Below are 22,018 nucleotides of genomic sequence, written 5' to 3' on the forward strand. Positions count from 1 at the left end.
GCGCTTGGCAGAGCCACTCTCAACCGCTCGCTACCTGCAAAGCAGAGCAAGCTGGCAACCGGCGACAGCCCGAGTCCGGGGGCGGGGTGGAGGGGTTGAGAAGGGAGTAGATAACCGCAAGCTTCTGCTGAAGACGACTGTAGCTTTTGCAGAAGAAAGTTTTATCATGTAGCCTGGGAACGGAGCAACCCGTGCCCACAGCGTTCCCCTAAGTCTGCAAAACTCTCTTGAACTTTATCTAACCAACCCCCATAAAATAAACGCGGAGACCGTGGTCATTGTCATCGTCTCTCCATCCGAGGACAATGCCCCACCTGGCCCCCACTTTTCTCTGAACTGTCTTGTGTTGTGTCTTTGGGTTGCGTTGTCCTTTCTCAAACCTCCCGTCGCTCCCACTCGGGGACCCCGACTCCACCCGGGCCGTGGCAACCAGGCGGGTCACTGAGCTGGGCTTCAGGCCACTCGGGTGCGAAGTGGAGGCCACCAGCCCCGTGCTGTCCGGGCCTGGTGCAGATGAAGTGACCACAGTGGAGGCAGTGGGGGCTTGCTGCCCACACTCAGGGCTCCATGGGTCACTGATGACCAAGAGGCCACCCCGGTCTGGGTCCGCACCCCCCTTGCTCCCTGCCTCAGTTTCCCCACCTGCGAGCTCATAGCCCCACAGCCTATGGGCTGCCAGGTAATTGATTATAATAATGCATCGCGCTGGTTGGTGCAGCCCAGAGGCTTGAGCGCCGGCCCGCGAACCGAGAGGTCGCCAGTCCGATTTCCAGTCGGGGCACCTGCCTGGGTTGCTGGCCAGAGTCTCAGGTTGGGGCGGGCGAGAGGCAACCAGGACCCGTGTCTCTCTCACACACCGATGCGTCTCCTCCTCTCTTTCTCCCTCCCTCCCCTCCCTCTAAAAATAAAGAAATAAAATATGTAAAACAATAACAACGCAGCAAACGCCGGTGCTCCAGGCTCCAATCAAAGTGTCCAAGGTGTGTTATCTGAGCCCCTCACCATGCTCTCCCCTGCTGACCAGCACGGCCTGGGCACCTGCAGGAGCCCCGCCCAGGCTGCTGCCGCCTCAGACGACAGGGTGATCATCATTATTAGTAACAAAGGCCGGGTCCCGCCCCGCCTGCCTCTCCTACCCTCTGCTCCTTGCCCGCTCTGCCTGGTCACGCTGTCCTCCCTCTGGGCAGCAAACAGCAAGATTGGTCCTTCTTGGGGTTCCCCTCCCGCGGGCCCCCGACTTGCAGAGCTCCCCACTTGTAAGGCTGGGCCCTGTCTGGGCGAAGGGTCCACCAGCCGGGAAGGTCTGGTGCTGACACCCGTTAAAACCCCGCCGGAAGCCCAGACGGGGAGGCAGGCTCGAGCCCCGCCTCCTGTTTCCTTGCACAGAGCTCGCAGTCAGAGCTCCTTTTCCCCAAAGCCGGACCTCGGTGCTGCTTCCTGTGAGTGTCGGGCAGCGAGCCCTCGCTCAGGGACGCCCGTGTGCGCGTTGGCACTCCGGGCCTTCCCCGACGTCCCGGGGAGCTGTCGCGGGGCCAGCAGGTGGGCGGGGGCCGCTGTCTGCACGCCGCGGCCCGGCACGGCCTGGGTGCCGGGCCCGGACACGCCAGGGGGCCTGGGAAAGCGGTTACCGGCCTGGTGCGGCGTCTTTGATTGTAAAATCCAACGCTGCCTTTAGGAATTAGAAAACTTTTTTCAAAATGTTTAAAAAAATTAACAGCGGACAGTTACTATGACATCACTTGCATGTATACGGCGCCGTGGTTAGACCTTTATGTAACTAGCCAGGTGGTCCGCCCCGTGGGAGTCCCCGTCCCGCGGAGCCCTCCCGGCCGTCGTGGAGGAGAACTAGTCGGTCCAGACACCCTTGGTCTGCCAGGAGAGAGGTGTGGTGGTTCCCCCTAGTGGGGAGTGCCGAACCCTTCCCTGAAGTGGCTTTTCCGGGGATCTTGGAATGTGCTGGGGCTTACAGCAGGCGAGCAAGCATATCAATGCCTAAAGGCTATAGTTACAGAAAACAGATAGGGATCATAGATAACAGTGGAAGGAACACAGAGACTGGCCTCAGGTCGGGTCTGTTAGACCTGCTGACCTCAGAGGGCCGTTCAGGCGTGGCTCCTGAGTTCAGGAACTCACTCCTTCTGGTCGGAGCTTGAGCATAACAGGGCTCGGCGATGCGAAGCAGAGCCGGCTCCAAGGGGCACCATGCGTTTCTCAGGCCCAACCCCCACGGGAACCCTTGGTGCTGGCATCGGCACGTGCCCGCCTCCCGCATTCCCGGCGTTCTGGTCGCGACTTGCAGGCCCTTTTCGAAGCCTGGCTCGCGTGGGGCTACACTTCCCGACACCACACCAAGTGGTCCACAGCATCTCTCTTCCACAGGGAGACCAGGCCCGCCCAGGGAGGCATCTTTGGGATTTTAAGGCCATTTTCAAGTCCCCCGGAGCTGTCCCTCCACCCCATTTACTATGTGTTTGTCCACCCTTAGAGGAACCAGGAAAACAGTAAAGAGGTTTGTCAATCCCGCTCAGAAGGAAACAGGTCACGGTCCTGCCTGAGCGTGTCCGCTCTCCCTCCTGGGCGTGAGCGCCAGGGCGGGTGGAGCCACCGCGGCGCCCTCAGCCTGCCTCCTCTGCGGCGGCTCCCTTCCGCCGCCCGAGCGCAGCCGCGCCAGGCTAACAGGGGCTGCGGCTGGGACAGGCACCCGGAGGCGCGGGCTTCGGAGCGTGACCGGAAATGCCAGTGTTCAGCCATCCGAGGGGAAGCCACTTGGAGGAGGCGGCCTGACGTCCCGCCTCCTGGGACGTCGGGACATGGCGTGGTCAGCGTGGCCATCCTGTTTCGACAGGTGCAGATCCGAGCCACCAAGTATGGAACATCAGGGGCCAAGAATCTGGTCGTAGCGGCCCCGTCAGGACAGCTAAACCACAGAGACAGTTAGCACCCCAAAGAACCAAGTCAAAACGCGTGAGTCGACCCAGTAAAGGCAAAACAAAGATGTCTCCGCATCCACGAGAAGCACCCTTCCTCCCCTGGCTGATACCAATGCAGGGAATGTATACACTGAAACACCACATGAGGTTTTTTCCTAAAGATTTTTTAAATTTATTTTTAGAGAAGGGGGAAGGGAGAAAGAAACATCGATGTGTGAGAGAGACATTGATCGGCTGCCTCTCAAGCGCCCCCGAGTGGGGACCTGGCCTGCAACCCAGGCCTGTGCCCTGACTGGGACCCGCGCAGGTGACCCTTTGGTTCGCAGGCCGGCGCTCAGCCCACTGAGCCACACCAGCCAGGGTCACGTGACGTTTTAAAATAATTTTAAAAAGCGTGACATAAATAACATATAAATGACCTGATGTAATTAGAAAATAACAAAAGACAAGGACAACGGCCGGTGTGGCTGACTCTGTGGGGCGGACCAGAAGCAGACAGGCCAGCCAGGTGGGGGGGGAGGGTGGGGTCCTGGGATGGAGGAAGGGGGACGAGGCAGCCAGAGGACTGGACGAGACTTCGGGTGGCGCCGCCTCCAGCTCTGTCCCCAGAGAGTCGGTGCTGTGGACGCCGCAGGTATGGACACCTCCCTGCCTTGGCCCGGTGTTCACGAGGGGCCCGCTCCTCCTGCGGAAGGTCTGCCCGTTGGCCACGATTCCCGGGTCGGCGGCAGGGCACCGGCAGGGCGGCTCTCGACGTGGCCACGCCGTCCCCCGCGGAGCCCGCCGTGGTCCAGCGGGCGCGGGATCATTTGAGATGTCCTCAGCCTTATCGCTGCGCCCATCGGTGACTGTAGAATGGATGTGCCGGGGGCCACACACCTCGTTGACCAGCCTGGTTGCTCATCTGCAAAATCCTGGGGCCGCTGGGAGGGAGGACGGGGTCCTGCCACAGCGCGGGGCCAGCAGAGAGGCGCTCTGCCAGGCGGGAAGCGCGGCGGGAGGCGGGGGGACGAGGGCGCTGCGGCGGGGGCACAGCCGGGGGCCCCGGCCGGGCCCGGGCCCCCGGCGGCTGAAAGCAGGCCTTGTGTGACCAGGCGGCCGCCCAGAATACCCCATTTATTCCGAGCTGCGTCAACAGACACCGAACACAACAACAGGCCCTTTAGTCCCAGCCTCCTCCAGACCCGGCTTCAGCTCGTCTCCCCCCCGAAGGATAGCGGGGGGTCCTGCGTGGGACGTGGCGGTTAAGCCACTCACTGTGGGCGTGGAATACAGCTTGCTCAGGGTTCCGTGTGGCCGCAGGCGCCCAGGGCTGAGCCTGGAGGTTCCCCACGGCAGGTCCTGCTCTGCCGGCCCCGTGGGTAAAAACTGTCCCCGAGCCGCACGTCCCCAGGCGCGAGCAGCGGGGGGGGGCACACGCGCCCAGGGCTGGAGGCCGCGCAGACGGCGAGCCCTTCTGGAAAGCTGCGACGCTCTTAGGGAGACAGGCCGGGAGAGTCGGGGAAGGACGTCGATGAGCAGCTGCTCCCGGGACAGTGTCCTCCCGTCGGTCTCTCTCTTCTGTGCGGGCACCAGCGGTCGGGCTTCGGAGCCACCCGGACCCAGCAGGACACCACCTGAACTTCAGTTGCATCTGCAAAGACCCTCGTCCCAAGTGAAAGCGTGCTCACGGCACTTAGGGGACGCGGTGTGATCCACCGCGGGCACCTGCTCCCAGGCTTTGTCGGGGGTCCCGGCAAAGGTCCCGCCATCTGGCCCCACCCAGAGAGTCGCTGGGTTTGGAAAAAGTGAGGTCCGTCCAGGGCATCAAATTGATTTTAAAAGGGGAGGGGGAGGGGGAGGGGAACAGGCTCTGAATTTGGAGTCAGCCGCTGCCTTTACTAAAGTGCAGGCAGAGCTGCGCAGATTTGATAAATTAATCGCTTCCATTGGCCCAGGGTTTGCCGTTCCTGCCCAGGTCGGCCCAGGCCAGCCTGGCTCTAGGCCAACTTTCAAAGCGAGCGGCGGCCCCGGCCCCGGCGGCGTCCCCCCTGCCCTGGCCTCCCCGCGCGGCTCACAGCGCCCCCAGCCCACCGGCACGGGCCTCCAGGTGCCCGCGGCGCTGCGGCCACGGGGCGGGCGGCTTCAGGCTGCAGGGACAGAGCCTCACCCTGCGTCCCCGCCCCGTCCCGGCCCTGGTGTCAGATGACGGGGCCGCAGGGAGGACACAGCACTGTCTCCGCAGCCCCTGTCCTTCGACCCCCCAAACCCCCGTCCGGTCATCAGGGTTCCTGCCGGGGCGACGTCCCTGAAGGCAGCCTTTTAGCGGAGCCAGACCCCAAGGCGGGGCCACCCACAGGGCACCCACGTCACTTCTGAGGGGAGATGAGAATGGAGACAAAACAGAACGCGAGCAGGTCCCTTCCTAACAGCGGCGGCTGCTTGCTTAGCGTCAACCGCACTCCGCGTCAACAGCGTGGCCACCACCCCTGTAGCCCGTGCCCGGGGCAGGGCCAGGGACAGCGACGCCAGGGCGCGCAGCCGGCGCACAGCGAGTTTCCCCGCGGAAGCCCCGGAGCGCAGCTGCCCTTTCCTTAGAGCGACCCCGCGGGTCCCCCTCCGAGGACCGGGGTGAACTCAGGACGGGTCCGCATCCCCCTCCGGCCTGGCCCCGGGCCACGCGCAGAGGCCTATTGAAGAAATCACCACACAAAACCACATCTTCTCCATTTATTGTCACGATAAATAACTCACAGCAATGACTGCGGGGGGCGGGGGGAGGCTCGCAGAGCACCACGCGCGGCCTAAGCCATGCCTGTGGCGCTGGACACACACACACACACACCACGTGCTGGCGGGGCGGGGGGGGGGGCGCATCTGGAGCCACCGCCCATGTGGGTGGGGCAGGGTGTCCCACAGTTTTCACAGGAAGCATGTATGGTTTTTACAAAAACACAAAAGCTACGACTTTTTTAATTTAAAAAACACAGAATTTTCTTTCGCCGACACTGTGTTGTTGGGACGCCTCGGTTCTCTCTCCCGTCGTCCAGACCAGAACCTCGGACCGGCTCGGGGGCCAGGCCGCCGCGCAGGCGCCCTCCCTTCCGCTGGGGGCCGACCTCCGGGAAGGCTCTCTCCAAAGCCCTCTTCCAAACAGGGCTCACGCCCCGGACAGCAGGGGGGAATGTTTCAGTCGGCCCCAAAGCAGCCCGCGGGGCCCGCCTGTGGGTCCCCCCGCCTGGTTTCCTCCCTTCTCCGGGGGGACCCCCGCTCCGGCTGTCTCAGACCCTCCAGCCGGCCCGGCGCCCGCCCTCACAAGCACAAGGACAAAGACCAGGACCTCCTGCGGAACTCTCCCAACGTCAGCGTCCCCAGGGTGGCGAGTCAGGCCTTCAGCAGGGCGACCCTGTGTTCCGGGACAGAATCGTCGCTGATGTTGTAGGGCTGGGTCCCCGGTTCCTGGCTCAGGTACTTCTCTGCAGAGAGACATTTTGTAGGGGAAGTAAGCCGGGCTCAGCCCGCGGAACGGGGTTAAAGGCCCCACATCAGGGCCCCGGGCTCTGTCCACACGCTGCCATCACCCCTTCCTCTCCGCGCCGCCGAGACCCCTTCTGACGGGTGGCGGGGCCCGTGTGTCACCCGCATCCCGCGGAGGGGCATCGGGGCTGCTTCCAGCAACAGCGCGGGCGGCTCAGCCCCCTGCTGGGCTCAAGACGCCCGGCAGGCTCCTCAGCCCCCATGGACGTGGCGCGCCAGAGCGAGCTATGGCCAGAGAAACAGGACAGCGGCCCCCGCCGTGGGGTCACGGGACGGGACGAGGGGACGTTCTCGAACAACGGGATTTTCTCCACCTGCCTGGTGGACAGCCGACTGGATCCGTCGGTCAGAACCCCGCTGATGTGTGAAGTCTGTGCATGTCTCTGCGTGTGAACGGAACCTCCACGAAAGACGCCCACCCCTGGGACATCACCCCCAGCACCAGAGGGCCCCTGACCGCCCGTTCCGCACGTCCAATGACCGGACTCCCGCCCCCAGAGCCCTGTCCCCGCCCCAGCCCGCGTCGTGGGCACGCCAGGCGGTCTTGCCCAGGGCCCTGCCCGCACCCACCTGCCGCTTCCAGGCTGGGGAAGTGCCAGAAGCCCTTCAGGTCGGCAGCGAGCAGGACTTGGAGGACGGGCCCCTGGGGACAGAGAGACGTGAGCGCCGGGTGGGAGGCTGGCTGCGGCCCGGCGGCCGGCACAGGCTCCGCCGCAGCCTCTGGGTCAACACCCCCACCCCCACTCAGGCAATCAGAAACAGCGTAAGGAGCAGTATTGCTTAGTCAGTGCTTTCCAAAGGATGCAAAAATGCGCGCCCTGCAAATACGACACAGGACCCAACAGCTACGAGCACAGCTCTGCAGCCAGACGCGCTCGGGAGGCGGCCGCACCCTCCTCCAGACGTGCGGCGGTGGTAGCACCGGCCTCGCAGCCGGTCTGGGCGCAACCAGGGCCCGCGGCTGCGAGACGCCCACCTGCAGGCCCACGAAGGCCAGGGCGACGCCCTCCCGGTAGAAGTCCTCCAGCAGCTCCCCAAGCCCCAGCACCACAGTGTAGTCGATGCTGCAGACGCGGCTGCACTCCAGGATGGCGCAGCGCGGCGGCGACGCTGCAGAGACACACGCGCGTGGGCTGCGGAGGCGGCCTGGCCGGAGGGGAGGGCTCGGGGGCCCAAGACAGTGGCCGCGTCGCCCTCAGAGGGAGAGCCTGCCCTTCTCTCCCCAGACACCAGCTCCGAGCAGGAGGAGCAGGTCCTCAGGGACAAATGTCAGGGAAGCGTCACCCTTGCTCTGGCTGCATGTGGACAGCCGGTGTCCCTGAACGAGAGGGGCAGACCTGGCCACGGAGAAGCCGCCAAGACACCCCAGACCTCCCGGGCTGGGCGAGCGAGCCCCTCCCGCCAGCGAGGGAGGGCCCTGGGGTCCTGGGCGCAGGAGGGGTGCAGAGAGGACAGCGGAAGCTCGGGGATGACTGCAGCCCACGCACCTTCCAGAGCCCTGCTCACCACCGCCTTCCGGAGGGCCTCGGCGGCGGGGAAGTGCAGGCCGCTGGCCGGCTGCAGGACCAGCACCGGCCCCTCTCCCTCTAACACCTGCGGACAGTGTCCGGAGGAGCCAGTGAGTCCCGGGGGCAAGGCGGGCGGGCCAGCAGTGCCCGGCTCGGGGCGGGGGAGACGCGGACGTGGGAACGGGGTGCAGAGCTGGCGCGAGCCCTCAGCCCGCCCACCGCCGCCCCGCGCAGCGGAAGGCCCTGGGCATTCGTCCCACCCAACTGGCCGGTCGCCGGCGGTGCCTCAGGCCACAGCCAGACCGAAAGCTCGGCACACAGAGCCAAGGGGCCCCCCCGCCCCGCCCCGGGCTCATGTCAGCCCTCGGGCCCAAGGCCAGCGGGTCCCCTTCAGACCTGAACCTCGGGTCTGGCCGCCGAGTACAGAAGAGTCAGCGCGGACACGAGGGTCCCAGCCAGGATGCCGTACTGCACCTCCCAGAAGCAGAGCAGGAAGGTCACGCCCAGGGGCAGCAAGTCCAGCCCTGGGGGAGACGGGGAGCGGCTGAGGGGCCGCTGCACGGAGCCCCAGCTGCCGGCCGGCACTTGCGGCTTTGCACGCACCAGGCAGAGGCCTCACAGACCCCAGGCAGCCCCCAGGTCCCTCTGGCTGGGGGCCCGGGACTCAGGGACTGATGCTGCTCATGGCCACAGAGGCTCAGGGACACGTCGGAGGCAGATACACCCCCTGCCGGCGCTGAGGGGCAGCTGAGGCCTGCCCAGTGGGGCTGAAATGGTCTGCCCTCGGGGAGGGAGCCAACAGGGACCAAGGTAAAAGGGACTTGGGGACAGGGCCAGGCCTTAGAAGCGAGGGTCCAAGAGACCACATGACAGCCCGTCTCAGACCACGGGAGAGCCCTTGAGCGAGAACCGTGACCTCTCTGTGCAGCAGGAAGGGCCCTGGGGCCGAGTGGGCAGGGTGCGGGCGGTCCCGGGCTCGACCTCACACAGCCCCCTCGGGCCGGCCCCTGGCCTCTGAGCTCCGCGCTGCTTGTTTCAGGGCTGTTCAAAGGTGGGGACGCGATGACACCCGAGCAGCCCTGGCCCACCACGGCACGGGACCCAGTCACGCTGCCTGGTCACGCTGCCTGCACTTGAGGGGTGTGAGAGGTGGCGGGGCTGAGGAGCAGGGCGCTGGATAAGCTGCCTAAGCCCCTTAACTGCTCGGAGAAACACACACTCGCCACAGAGCAGGAACTGCCAGTTCTGCTGGGACCCGGGACCCTGCTGACCACTCCCCCCCATCCCCGAGATCGCCCCTCCCCCGCAGCAGGGGGGCGGGGAGGGGGGAGGAGGAGGGGAGACCCAGCTCAGTGTGGACGGCACCGCGTGGAGCTGGCTTTAGGTGTCCTTGGAGGGAGGCAGCCTGGGCCTTGGCCTCGCGTGACACCCCCAGAACCCCATGACCCTGCTGCTCCCTCCGGCCACTGTGGTCTGGAGGAGAGACCGGGGAACGGTGGGGCCCCCGTGTGGACAGGCGAGGAACCACGCACTCCTCACGCGCCAGAGCGTCCCCACGATGGAGGTGTCGAGCAGCGGGGCCACGGCAGTGATGATGACCGCCGCCAGCGCGGCCTTGGGGATGAAGTAGAAGACGGAGGTCAGGTAGTCCAGCGACAGCAGCACCAGCGCGCCTGCGGGGTGGGGACGTCGCTGACCTGGGGCTCCGCGCCGGGGGGCGCCCGGCCGCCTGCACCGTGACCCCTCCTTTCTCCCGTGTCACTGCCTCGGCCCTGGGGGCTCGGGCTTGGGGGCTCACCTGTCACCAGGCCCCCCGCTGGGGTGCACACCCCCGACTGGGCGTTCACGGCCGTCCTGGAAGGCAACACAGGGACCCGTCGGTGGCCGTCGGAGCAGGGGAGGTGCCTGCCCGCACAGAGGCAGCAGGTCTCTGGGGACGGGGTGCCCGAGTGGGACCATCGGGGCCCCCAAATCTTAGGAGAGGAAGGATCTTTGGGGTCCCCTCGCCAAAGGGGGACTTCCTGGACCCAGAACAACATGCGGGCACATCTGGTCATAAATCCAAACATTCCACAGGACGCGCAGCTCAACCACCCTGCTGCTGCGGGCTGAGCCATGTCCCCTCTAAATCCTGTCCCCTCCAAATCCGCAGCGCATGACTGTGCTCGGCGGGGGAGGGGCCTCTGAAGTGGGGGTTCCTTAAGACACGGCCCTGACCCACTCTGACGGGGGTCTTTCTAAGGAGAGGGGATTGGGACACAGAGACACCAGGATGGGCACACAGAGAGACAACCGCGCTGGGGACGCAGAGAGAAGGCAACATCTCCAGCCAAGACAAGAGGCGTCGGGAGAGGCCAGCCCCCAGGACGTGAGGGAATCCACCCGGCGAAGGCACCCGTGGGGGCGCTGGTCCGGCAGAGCCAGCCAAGCGACACTCCCTATTAACAGGGCCCCACTGCCGGCAGGGAAAATGATGGAGCAGCTGCGTTTATGGAGAGACGGTGCCAGGGCGCTGTCGAGGCGAGCGGATCCCACTCAATCCACGCACCTGGCACACACGCGCGCGGCCGTATGAACAGCGGCATGAGGGGAGGAAAGCCATGCGCTGGCCGGGAATGGGGGCGGGCAGCCCGGTTGCTGGCTCAGCTCCTGACTCGACTCCGCACACTCACGCCCACCAGGAGGCGCTCTCTGCTGGGGACGCAGGGACCTTGGCCAGCGTGACACCCGCCAGCGCAGGACCCTGCCCCATCGGCGCCTCTTAAGCACCCCGACCTCGACTTCGTGCCAGCCCCGTCTCCTCGGGAACTAACGCTGGCCTGTCCGCCCGGCTCCAGGGACGGCCTCCTCCTAGGCCGCCGTTTGCCTCCGCAGACTGAGGCGGGGATTCCCTCGTTAGTTCCACGCCCGTGGCTTTGTGAAGCAGTGCTCGCCACACCGAGGGCTGTGCAGACGTGTGGTGGAGGCACAGACACGCGCTCCGGACGGAACGGGCTTGCCGCCTGGCCACGCCAGCCAGACGACGCGTGGAGCGCGGAACTGGAGCCGGGGCGGAGGCTTTGCTGCGTGGGCGTGAGCGCGGCACCCCCACGCCACCCACGTGCCCAGCATGCGTCTGCCGTGTCACTCTGACGGGGGCGCGTGAGGAAGCCCGCTGCACAGACGGGGGTGGGGAGCACGGGCAGTGTGTCCTGCGTCCGCTGGGCGCGGTGGTTTGAGCGTGTTGCGAGGCCCAGGACTCAGACAGGGCTGGCCAGTGGTTCTGAGGACTCGGGCCCAGGCTGGCGCTGCTGGACGCGCCTCCTTTTCTCCTTCCCCACAGGCCACTTTTCTGTCCTGCCCTCTTGCCTGTCTGAGGGCAATGCCACCAACGCCGCCGCAGAGTCCGCACACCCGGATGGAGTGGACGCTGTGGGCTGCTCGCCCTTCCTCGGGCAGGGCCGCAGTCCCGCCCCCACCCGCCTCAGGGACCAGCTCTGCCACCGAGACGCCGGGCACCCGATGCACCCCGAACGTTTTAGGGTTAACCCTTAGCACACGGGCATACCAGGGAGATCCTGGAGAGAAGCAAGGCAAACCCCCACTCCTCCCCAGACGCCGGAGCAGCTGACCAAGGGTCACCAGCTGCTGCCGGGACAGGTCACCTTGCAACCAGGAGAAGGAATCAGGGTGAGGATGGGGGCCAGGGCGCAGCCAGGGGAAGCCAGATCTGGGAGCGGGAGCGCAACCGGGACCTCCCCAGGGGCACAGAGGCACTCACCGTCCGAAGCTGCCGGTGACCGGGAAGGACGAGAAAAAGGAGCCCAGCATGTTGGTCAGGCCTAGGGGGAAAAACACGGGAAAGGTGGGCGCCTCCGGGAGGGAAGGGCATAGATGGAGGACAAAGGAGGTGGGAGGCAGCAGGAAGGAGGCGAGGCCAGAAGGAAACAGGAGGGCAGCAGGCAGCGGCAGCCCCACCGGGTGTCCTGTTGCCGAGGCTCTCACAGGGAAGGGCGAGGAACCCGAGCTCCCGCGGCGGCGGCCCTGCCCGTGCGTGACCATGCCCCCCGCGCCCCGCCCCAGGGAGACAGGAGGCCGAGGGAATCTTGGGCAGGTGGGCCCGAAGTGTCAGGGGGCAGCTGCCCCCGCCGTTCTCCACGTTGAGGGGCGGGTCACACCTACTGAGCCGCTTCCCCAGGCAACGTGGATTACCCTGTGCTGAGCAGAACCCACACCCGGGGCCTGGCTGGGACCCAAGCACGGAGCGCCTCAGCCCACGCCTGCCGAGAGGCGTCCGGGGCACTCGGCGTGAACCAGGCCGCCGGGCCCGGGGCCTGGCCCACAGCGATGCTCCGCATGGGCGCTAGCTGCCAGCCCTCCATTCATCCGGGGAGTTAAAGTGGCCCCCGGGAGACCTGAGAATGAGTCCATGCGACCACCGCAAAGGCCTAAGTCAGGGCCAGCCCTGCTCCCCGCTCCTTGTCACAAGCGCCACTGCCACTGGTCCCACACACACGCCCCGGCCTCGCGAGAGCGGCGCGCGGGTCTCACCGATGGACAGCAGCTCCTGGTTGGCATCGATGCGGTAGTTGTTTTGAGACGCTAAAGGAATGATAAAAATGTTGTCGCTAGACAGATGACATCCGTGGGAAAACGTCCATGAAATGAACAGGTCACACACGCCCACCTACAGCACTGAGCTTCGCAAACACGAACACACACACCTGACACACGCACGCACACGCACGCGTGCGCACGGGCTGCACCCACGAGTGGCAGGCAGGCGGGGCGGGGGGAGGGCGGGGTGCTGGGCACCTTACCAAAGGACCTGGCCACCGCGATGCTCTCCAGGAGACCCATCAGGGGCACCACAGCCAGCCCGGCCCCCATGTCCTGGGAGGGAGAGGAAAGGACTCACAGCCGCCGTCCTTTCTGAAAGGCTTTCCTTTCCGAACCCGGAAGCGGCTCGAGGTCCCCGCGTGTGGGTTTGCAGTACGTCCCGCTCCCCCGTCTTCGTGTTTCTTCTCATGGTCCTTTGTTGTGTGTGTGTTGGGGGGGGGGGGCGTCTTGGAATCTACATCTTCGAGCTCTCGCGCATCTCGCTCATGACTTAAAACTGCTTTCCTTCGAGGCCAGCTGCCCACCAGCCCTGGCAGGGAGGCCAGGCAGACCCGGCTCCCCCGCGTCCGGCGGAGCAGGCGCGCAGATTGTACCACGGCGCTGGGAACTCGCGCAGCCACGGAGGTCTCCCCGATCCTGCGAGGAGCGGGACGCAGCCCACCCCTGCCACGCCCACAATCACGGCAGCAGGAACGCCCCTGGGCTCCAGGCAGGGGAGCAGACGCGGGTTCCCACGGCTGCGCCCCATCTGGACTCTCCCCGCCTGTCCCCACGCCCAGACACCCCCCTCCGTGCGGTGAGCTCCTAGCTGAGCTCAGGGCTCCGGGCCACCGAGCACGTGGCTCCGGGGGCCCCGGCGACCCCGGCCAGGCCGGCCTGGCTCCCGTCTCTACCCACCTGGACCATCTCAGTGAAGGAGACCGTCCCGTTGGGAGTGGACAACGAGAAGGGGGGGCTCTGCAGGGGCGGGAGCCCCTCGACTATCTTCCCAGTGAGGAGGAAAGGCTGGCATCCGGTCACCTCGAAGGAGTAGGCGATCAGCGCAGCAAAGGCGACCACCAGGGCGTTCCGAGCTGGGACAGAGAAGCGTGTGGGTGGGGCCTGGGCATCCCGGGTAAGGAGGCCGAGACTCCACCCAGGCCACACCCCCTCACACGCCACCCGGGGGCACAGTGGGGACACCTGCGACAAAGGCACTTGGTGGGGCAGGGGACGGGCAGCGCCCAGCACCAGTGCGCATGCCATCTACTGGTCACCAGAGGCTGCAGTGCCAACAGCACAGCTGGAACCACTCTGAGGTCAGATGTCCCAGGGCAATTCGGCCGTGCAGCAAGATGGAGTGACTGAGCAGGCTCTCCGGGCCGCCCAAAGAACTAAAAACCGGACAAGACACACGGGGAATCGTGTGTGTGTGTGTGTGTAGAGGACCCCCAAATGGAACTTCTGGAAATGGAAACCTGAACGTCTGACAGGAGAAATATGCTGGATGGGCCCCCCACAGGTTAGGGGCTGCTGGGAGCCCCAGGGCCCGGGAGCCACGGCGGCAGAAGGCATTCAAAGTGGGGCGCAGAGAGGAGACGCCAGATGGAGCGCCAGCAGCTGCGGAGCAACTTAAGGAGCCCACCCCATGTGGGTCTGCACAGAAGCCCGAGGCGTCGGGGGGGCAGGGAGGGGGACAGCACAAGAGTGTGAAGAAGTAATGGCTGCAATGCTTTCCAAATTTGATGAACACTGCAACTCGCATATCCAAGGAGCGCAGGGGACTCCAAGAAGAACAAACGTGAAGGGGAGCAAACTCCAAATGCATGTCCAATCACCTCCAGCCAGTGATAAAGGGAGTCTCCTAAAGCAGCTGGAGAAAAAGGTCTCATACAGAGGAGCAGAGGTGAGCAAGACAGCAGACTTCCTGTCTTAAACAGAGCGGGCTGGAAGGCAGGAGAGGACGCTGAAGGACCGACGGGGGCCCCCGGCCAGGGAGCTCCGCTGGTCAGTGTCGTCCCAATACACCCAGGCTGTGGGTTCAGCCCCCGGCCAGGGTACGTACGAGGGATCGGTGAATGGGGGTGAATCACTACATGTAACAACAACTCAATGTGTGTGTGTGTTTCTCTCGCTAAAATTAACTGCATTTCAAAACTAGATTGATTGACTGATTTAGTAAACCCTGGCCTGGGTTGTGGGCCAGGTCCCCAGCAGGGGGTACGAGAGAGGCAACCACACACCGATGTTTCTCTACCTCAATTTCTTTCTCCTATCTCCCTTCTGAAATAAATAAATTAAATCTTTAAGTAATAAAAGTAAAAGGATGGAAAAACCTATGCTAATACTAATCAAAGAAAGCTGAGGCAGCTCTATGAATGTCGGACAAAACAGATTCCAGAGCAAAGGATGTTACCAAGGACAAAAAGAGTCATTTTGGAAAAGTTGTAGTTCAGTATGTGTATGTACACACAAGCTAGGTTCTCTGACCACCGTGAAATTAAATTAGAAATCAATGGACTATACGAATTGGAAAATCTCCGAATCTTTGGAACTAAATAGTTTCTAAGCAGCCTCCGATTCAAATGGAGAAATTAAATACTCCCTTTCTAAATAATCCTTGAGTCCAAGACGTCAAAATGGAAGTCGGAAAGCATTTAGCACCAGATGAAAACAACCGATCACAACTGCGGGATGCAGCGAGAGCAGTGCTTTGAGGGAAACGGACAGCACGCCGACCGGAAAAGGAGAAAGGTCTCAAACCAAAGTCCTCAGCTTCCACCTTAAGAATTTGAAAAATAAAGGTAAACGACACCCAAAGTAAGCAGAAGGAAATACTAAAGATCAGAGCACAAATCGATGACCTAGAAAATACAAGCGCTACAGAGATGAATGAAATAGAAGCTGGTCCTGGTCTTCTCAAGTGACGCTACGGGTTCTGGAGAGGAAGGCGGCGCGGCCCAAGGAGCCCTCAGCTGCGCAGCCTCGGTCTCGCGTGCTAACATGCAGGTGGGAGTCAGAGGCCTGTGCGGGCCTGAGGATCTGCATCTCCGACGAGCCACCGAGGATGGGCAGCGGCTGGTCCCGGGCCACATGTTGAGCGTCAAGGTTTTACGGACGGAGCGTTTGCCTGATTTTGCCAGTTTGCTGATGGCGGAAGTAAAGCCCAGAGACTTTGGGGAGTGGCTCCTGAACGATGAAATGCCAGGAAGGCGGCAAAGCAGGGCGGCAAGCCGCGTGTCTGCACACTAAGCCTGTGCCCTCCACCTGCGCGGTCTCGGCATTCACTCGCAGCTCCTACTCTGTCGGCCGGGGTCTGGTGAGTGACTCGGGACTGGGGACCACCTGAGCAGCTGGAAGTGACTCAAGGGCTGACTCTGGCAACCCGGCCTCCTCCAGCCGCTGGATCCTGTGGCCGCGGGAGAGGGGGGCCAAGCACAGGGTGATTTCCACGCCCCCTCAGCTCCGAGAAGGTCTTGTGGGTGCCTATGCTTCCTTGCTGTCCTGTTCCTGCCTTCCTCTCTGTGTGTCACTGACTGGCAGCTCAGCGATGGTGGGGACCTCTGAGGAGAGGTCCCCACCTCCCCAGAGGTGGCCCTCCCGCAGCGATGGCCACACTAACCCTCCTTCTCCAGCTGCTACGGGTGCCTTTCTTTAGGGAGCCTGTTGCCCAGGGAACGGTCATGCCCAAACCAGGACACCGCGCCCCCGCAGGCGCGGCTCACACAGCCCGTCAGGGCCAGCTTTCTGCCACGCACCAGGGCCTCTCAGCCTCCGCACAGCTGACCCGGCGGGCGGGACATTCGGCGGCACGTCTGGCCTCTACCCCCTGGACGCCTGTAACAGCCTGGTCCGGCGGAGTCTACCAAACACGTCTCCAGGCACTACCAGGTGCCCGGGGGCAGAACCGAGACGCCCTGACGCGGAACAGCGCTCCTGCCCAGCTGCGCATCAGAGCCAGCCTGCAGTTGTAAATACCCTGGCGTCCGACTCCCAGCCAGACCAGGGACAGGAGATTCCCCCGCCGTGGCCTCGCCCCAGCACCCGCGCGTCCCGTGCCCCTGGCAGCTCGTCGCGGGCGCGCGGCACCGCTGCGGGGCGGGCCCTCGGCCCGAGCGCCCTCACCTGTCGTGGCGGTCCAGACCAGCCCGCAGCTGACCCGCACGCCGGGGGGCATGTCGGGATGCGCAGGAGGCACGTGTTCCCGCATCATCTTCAGCATGACCAGCAGCAGCATGCACACCATCCCCAGCACGACATCGCCGGCCCTGGGGACAGACGCGGGTCACCGCCCAGCCTGCCGATGGCACGCCCCTCTGGCCTACGGGGGACCCTTCTGCTGGAAAGCTCTTTCTCTCTAGGGCTCTCTTTGCTTTTTCCTAAGAAGGCCGGGTCCCTGTTCTCTTTCAGAGCTCAGTAAGCACACAGGCTGGTGCCGGACCGGGAGCAGAGGCGGTGGTCACAACGGCAGGACAACGGGCTCCTGTTTCTGGTCACGTGGTTTCCCTGAACTACACCGGCCTCATCTGTTCCAGAAGGTTCACTTCCGACAGCCCATGAGGTGTCTCCATCCGGTCAGCCTCCACTTCTGACCCCCACTGGCTGCATGTCCCCGGTGGGAGGTCGGCCCCCGGACGCCTCAGCAGCCAGTCACAGAGGAAGCCGAGGGCGGTCACGGGGCCTCCCCGCTCCCTCCAGGCCTGGGCACTGCTCGCCGGGCAGGACCTCCTACAGCTGCCCTCAGGTCATGCCTCCCGGCCACAGGTGTCCTGGCTTCCAGCCGCACTCACCTAGGAGCGTCTCCTGTCTGTCCCCTCCGTGGGAGGGAAATGCTTCACGCAGGGACACCGGTTCTCGTCCCCGCCCTCCCTGCCATCGTCCCCGGCCACCAGCACAACCCGTGGGCATTTGTCTCCCTCGGGCTCTGTGTTCTCCCTTCCTCACTGAACTACGGTCTTTCTGAGGACACCTGGCCTCTCTACAATGCGGTCTCTTCCCCCCAAGGCAGGCTCTGCACGGAGTCGCAGTCACCAGCTCACACGTGGCCCAGAGCAAGGCCTCCCCCTCTCACATGCACCTGACCGACCCCGCAGGTCTGGGCTGGCCAGCTCGCTGGTGATCCTGGCGGCGTGGCCCCAGGGACCCGTTGGAGCGGCAAGGCCCAGAGGATGAAACAAATGCCACCTGGCAGTGGAAAGGGACGGACCAGGAGCGGGGTCCGGAAGGAAGAGCTTCCCGACAGGGGGACAGAAAACAGCCAGCAGGGTACCTGGTCTCCCCGATGTTGCGGAAGGTGTAATACACTTGCAGGAAAAACTGTCTGGGGATGTGCTGCAGTCCCAGCAGGTTCTGTTCAAACAGAAGCTCTGATCAGTCACCCTTCCCCACCCGGCCCTTCCGGCGGACACCTCTAACGGGTCCGGGGATGCACTTGCCTGTTCTCGGAGTTCCCCAAAACAGATCAAAGTTATCCCCAGGGGAAAGGGAATTTCACATCACTTGAGGTTAATGACACACCCTAGCAGCTTTTCTTTTCTGGGAAAAGGGAAGATCTCAAAGCGGGAGACTGGTTCGACAGCGCAGCGGGCAGCAGCGCGGCCGCCCCGCCCCTGCCTCACAGGCCCTATTGTCATTGGCCCGCAGCCGCGTCCGTCACTGAATTGGCCCCAGGCTGCGTCCACCACTTGGAGGCCCGCCCGCCGGCACCGCCCCCCCCCCCCCCCCCCCCCCGCCAAGAGGAAAATCGAAGCGCAGGCGTCGTGGCAAAACCCCGGGATTGCAGGTCATCCGGAGAAGCAGCTGGGTGACCCCTGGCCAAGCCCGGACCTCCCGCTCTGCAGTGGGTCCTCGGAAGGGGAAAGGGGGTCCGCTGTGCGCTCTAGTCCTCTATCTGGCAAGAGAGCAGGTTGGGGGCATCTGGGGGGGGGGGACAGGAGTCCAGGCAATAGGCCAGGGCTGACCCCAAACCCACGCCCACACAGCCCTGAGGGGAAAGGCACAGAGGTGCGGGGACACCAGCTGGGGCGTCTGTCCTGGCTGGTCCGGGGGGCCCTCTCCGATAGCCGTTGCGCCCCAGATTTCGGGGACCTAGGGTCTCCCAGCACCGAATGCAACCAGCAGCTGCCCTCCATGACCGCCACGACCTGTAAGTCACCCCTGCTACCAGGAAAGATGAAGGGCCTCGTTTGCAGATAAAGACGAGACTGGCCCACCAAAAAGCGCTGGCCCAGCTTCCCCTGCGGTGTGCACAGCCCCGTGGGCGCACGTGGCACCGTTCACGCACCTACCTCCCACGGGTACCGAGAGGATTTAACGCAGGAAAAGCATTTCCCGGTACCTCACACACAGGAGGAGGGCTGCTTGTTCGCACACAGCCCTCTCCTCCTCGGTGCTCTCTCCCCGGGGGAGACACTCAGGGGCCAGCCCCGAGCAGAGCTTTGCGCGGGCACCCCACCTTGCAGAGGCAGCGATGGTGGCCCCAGGTCACCAGGAGGGGTGGGGCCCAGAGTCTGCCAGGGGAGGGGCCCTTGGCTTCGTTTGGGCTGTTGGGCTCAGTTCATTCTGCACACGCAGCCGAGCCCTTAGCTCCCCTACGCCCAGCACAGGCACACAGCCCCTACTCCCCAGGAACGTAGAAGGTGCTGGAAGCAGAGTAAACGACTCCGCTGCTTCTTACAGATGTGTAAACAGCAAAACAAAGAAGTGTGGCATTTGGAAAACACTGAGCACAAATTCTAAAGAACACATAAAAACGAAATCAGCTCTGTGAGCGTGGGGAGTAATCTGTCAGAATTTGGCAGTACGCTCTGCACAAGAGCGCTCTGGGAGCCAAACAGAGCGCACCGGCAGAGAGGCCCCCGAGACCACGGGCTGTCGCGACCGCCCCCTCTCCCCTTTCCTGCTCTAGAACGTGACTGTCCCTCCACCTCTCCCCCAGGGTTCGTTTTATTCAGGGAGACCACGTGAGGCCTCGTGCTCTGAGCTCTGGAAGGCAGCCTGTCGGCCGGCCCGCGCGCGCACGGGCACGGGCCCTGCTCCTGCTACCGGCAGGCGCCCCGCTGCCAGCCAGCACGCTCACCTTGATCTGCCCGAAGCCGATGGTGATGGCGGCAGCGGAGGTGAAACCTTTGATGACGGGGCAGGAGATGAAGTCCAGCAGGATCCCTGGTGGGCCAAGAGGGGGCACTGAGCTGGTCCCAGACACTCGGGCGGACCCGGGCCGGGAGACGGGGTGTGGGTGCGGCTGGCGCGCCGTTCCGGTTGGTTTCAAGGGCAGGACGGGGAGGCTAGGGTCCAAGGGCCCCCCACCCCACCCTCACAGGGGTAGTCCTTGAAACGCAAAGAAGGAAATGCTGAGGGCAGGGCATCCCCAAGAGGCAGGTGACTCGGGTCCCCAGGAACAGCAGCAGCGCAGGTCCCCTGCCCCACGACAGGAAGGCCCAGGAGTCTCACCCAGGCCCAGGAAACCCATGGCTAGCTGGATGCAGCCGGACAGGAAGGCCAGCAGCACAGCGTAGGCGGGCTCGTGGAAGGTGTAGGAGGAGACCAAGAGAGACATGATGGCCGTGGGGCCCAGCGTCACGTCCCGGGAGGTGCCCAGGAAGAAATACACAAAGCACCCCATGAAGGCGGAGTACAGGCCGTACTGTTGGGGAGAGAAAGCCGTGAGCTCCCTCTCAGGACGCAGGCTCACGGGGTCCCTGGTGCAGACGTCTGAGCGCAGGGGCCTGCGGGGGCCCGGGGTGGGCACAGGGCGCCCCAGCCCACACGGGCCGGGAAACCGCCCACCCTCCCTCACCCATGGACCCCGACCTGCAGCGACCGGGGCCCTCTGCCCTGCGGCCCGTGAGCACCAAAGCGCGCGGACGTCACCTCTGCCTCTGAGCGTCCCGCCAGCCCCACCAGGCAACCCAGCGCTAGCCCGGTGCCTGCGTGGCAATGTGACACCGCCCCACACAGCGCTGTGTCTGCCCAAAGGCAGTCATGTGCTCCAGGTCGCACACCAAGGCGTCTCGATCCCGCGGCCTGAGCCCTGGTTGCCCCCTTGTCTGGGGCCAATGTTGTGCATTCCTACGCTGCTCCTGGGCAGGCGCCAGGCCCAGACGGGGGTCAGGCACTGCAGAGGGGCCGTGGGGGCAGACCCCTCACCTGGGCGGGGAGCCCGGCCACCTCAGCGTAGGCCAGCGCCTGGGGGATGACTGTGAGTCCGACCGAGAGCCCCGCGATGAAGTCCATCTTCAGCCACTGCATGGAGTAGCTGGGCAGCCAGGCCAGGATGGGCAGCCACTTCTGCAGGGTCGCCCGGGAGCAGCAGCAGGCCATCGGGGCCAGGCCGGGAGGCCAGGGAGTGGCCCGCTCCATCGCCTTCAGGGAAGATGACATACCTGTCGGGGGATCCGGACCAGCAGTCAGGGTCTGGGCTTCGGAGAACCCAGCAACAGGGCGAGGGTCCAGGAGAGACACGGTCCATCGGTCCCCACCCCGGGGTGTTCGCCACATGGGTTTGGGGGCCTCAACCAGTGGTGGAGCCCTCCCCCTTCCCCACCCCACTCCTCCCTTCCCCTGCTCCCCCTGAATCCCACCGGCCCAAACCCCAGGTGCCTTCTCTCCCCTAATCCGTGCTTGCTGGGAAGAACAAAATAATCCATTCCTCAATGAAAAGCCTAAACACAAATTACACTCACGCTTTCTCTTCTCGGAAGAATTTGTTTCCTTTCCCTCCATCCCCCCCAATAAAATCTAACTGCCAGGAACGCAGAGAGAGGCAGGCTCAGGGGGGGCAGCCTCGTCTAGCTGCTGGGGCGTGGGTGGGGGGCTGGAAGGCCTGAGGGCCCCGGGTTTTCTAAGTGCGCACTAAGGCCCACTGCGGCGCGGGTGCGGGCGGGGGTTGGGGGGCTCTCCCTTCCTGAGGCTGCGCATTACTCCCGCCCCCACCTGTGGCATCGCATCCCTAGAGGCGCCCCACGGATTCTAGTTGGTTCTGGAAAACGTCAGAGGTCCCTCCACTAATTCCAAGTGCGCAGCATCTTCCATGGGCACCCCAATCCCGCCCCCGCGGGGCTGCTCTGGACCGAACCGTCCCCCACCCCCGGAGCCTGGCCCGGACCGCGGCGTCTAAGGGTGAGGACCCCACCCCGCCTGACGGTCCGCAGCCCACCGGCCCCAGTAAGACCCAAGGCGGCAGGGACGTGAACAGGGACGCGGGGGTGGGCAGCGGGGGTCCCCGCGGAAGGCGCCCACACTCTCGGGCCCCGGGCCGCCCGCCGCGCCGGCCACCCCCGGCGACCCCAGCTCGTCCCCGGCAGCGCGCCCACCCCTCCCGGGCCCCTCGCCGCCCCTCGCCTCCCCTCGCCGCCCCCCGCCCCCCGTCGCCGACTCACCAGGCGCCGCAGCAGCAGGTCTCCTCGTCGCCGCAGCGGCGTCCGCAGGAACCGCACGGGAGGGGGAGCGAGGGGCGGGGCCGAGGCGGGGCCCGGAGCCCCGTGA

The 22,018-nt window shown here is 64.6% G+C and overlaps 1 protein-coding gene across 1 annotated transcript; it reads right to left on the bottom strand.

The window, feature by feature from the left end:
- Nucleotides 1-6,144: 6,144 nt before the first annotated feature.
- On the bottom strand, nt 6,145-21,968 carry SLC26A11 (solute carrier family 26 member 11). Its single transcript, XM_054593254.1, has 17 exons — nt 21,913-21,968; nt 20,681-20,916; nt 19,985-20,177; nt 19,611-19,696; nt 17,802-17,881; nt 16,658-16,800; nt 13,451-13,626; nt 12,754-12,826; nt 12,485-12,535; nt 11,715-11,775; nt 9,753-9,808; nt 9,487-9,627; nt 8,351-8,478; nt 7,934-8,039; nt 7,423-7,556; nt 7,017-7,089; nt 6,145-6,385 (listed from the first exon to the last, which is right to left on the bottom strand). The coding sequence occupies exons 2-17, from the start codon at nt 20,912-20,914 to the stop codon at nt 6,294-6,296; spliced, it is 1,827 nt and encodes a 608-aa protein (XP_054449229.1). The 5' UTR covers nt 20,915-20,916; nt 21,913-21,968; the 3' UTR covers nt 6,145-6,293.
- Nucleotides 21,969-22,018: the final 50 nt, after the last annotated feature.

Source organism: Pteronotus mesoamericanus, unplaced genomic scaffold (assembly GCF_021234165.1).
Source record: "Pteronotus mesoamericanus isolate MK-2021 breed Mesoamerican mustached bat unplaced genomic scaffold, CSHL_Meso_final scaffold_408, whole genome shotgun sequence".
Lineage (NCBI taxonomy): Eukaryota > Metazoa > Chordata > Mammalia > Chiroptera > Mormoopidae > Pteronotus > Pteronotus mesoamericanus.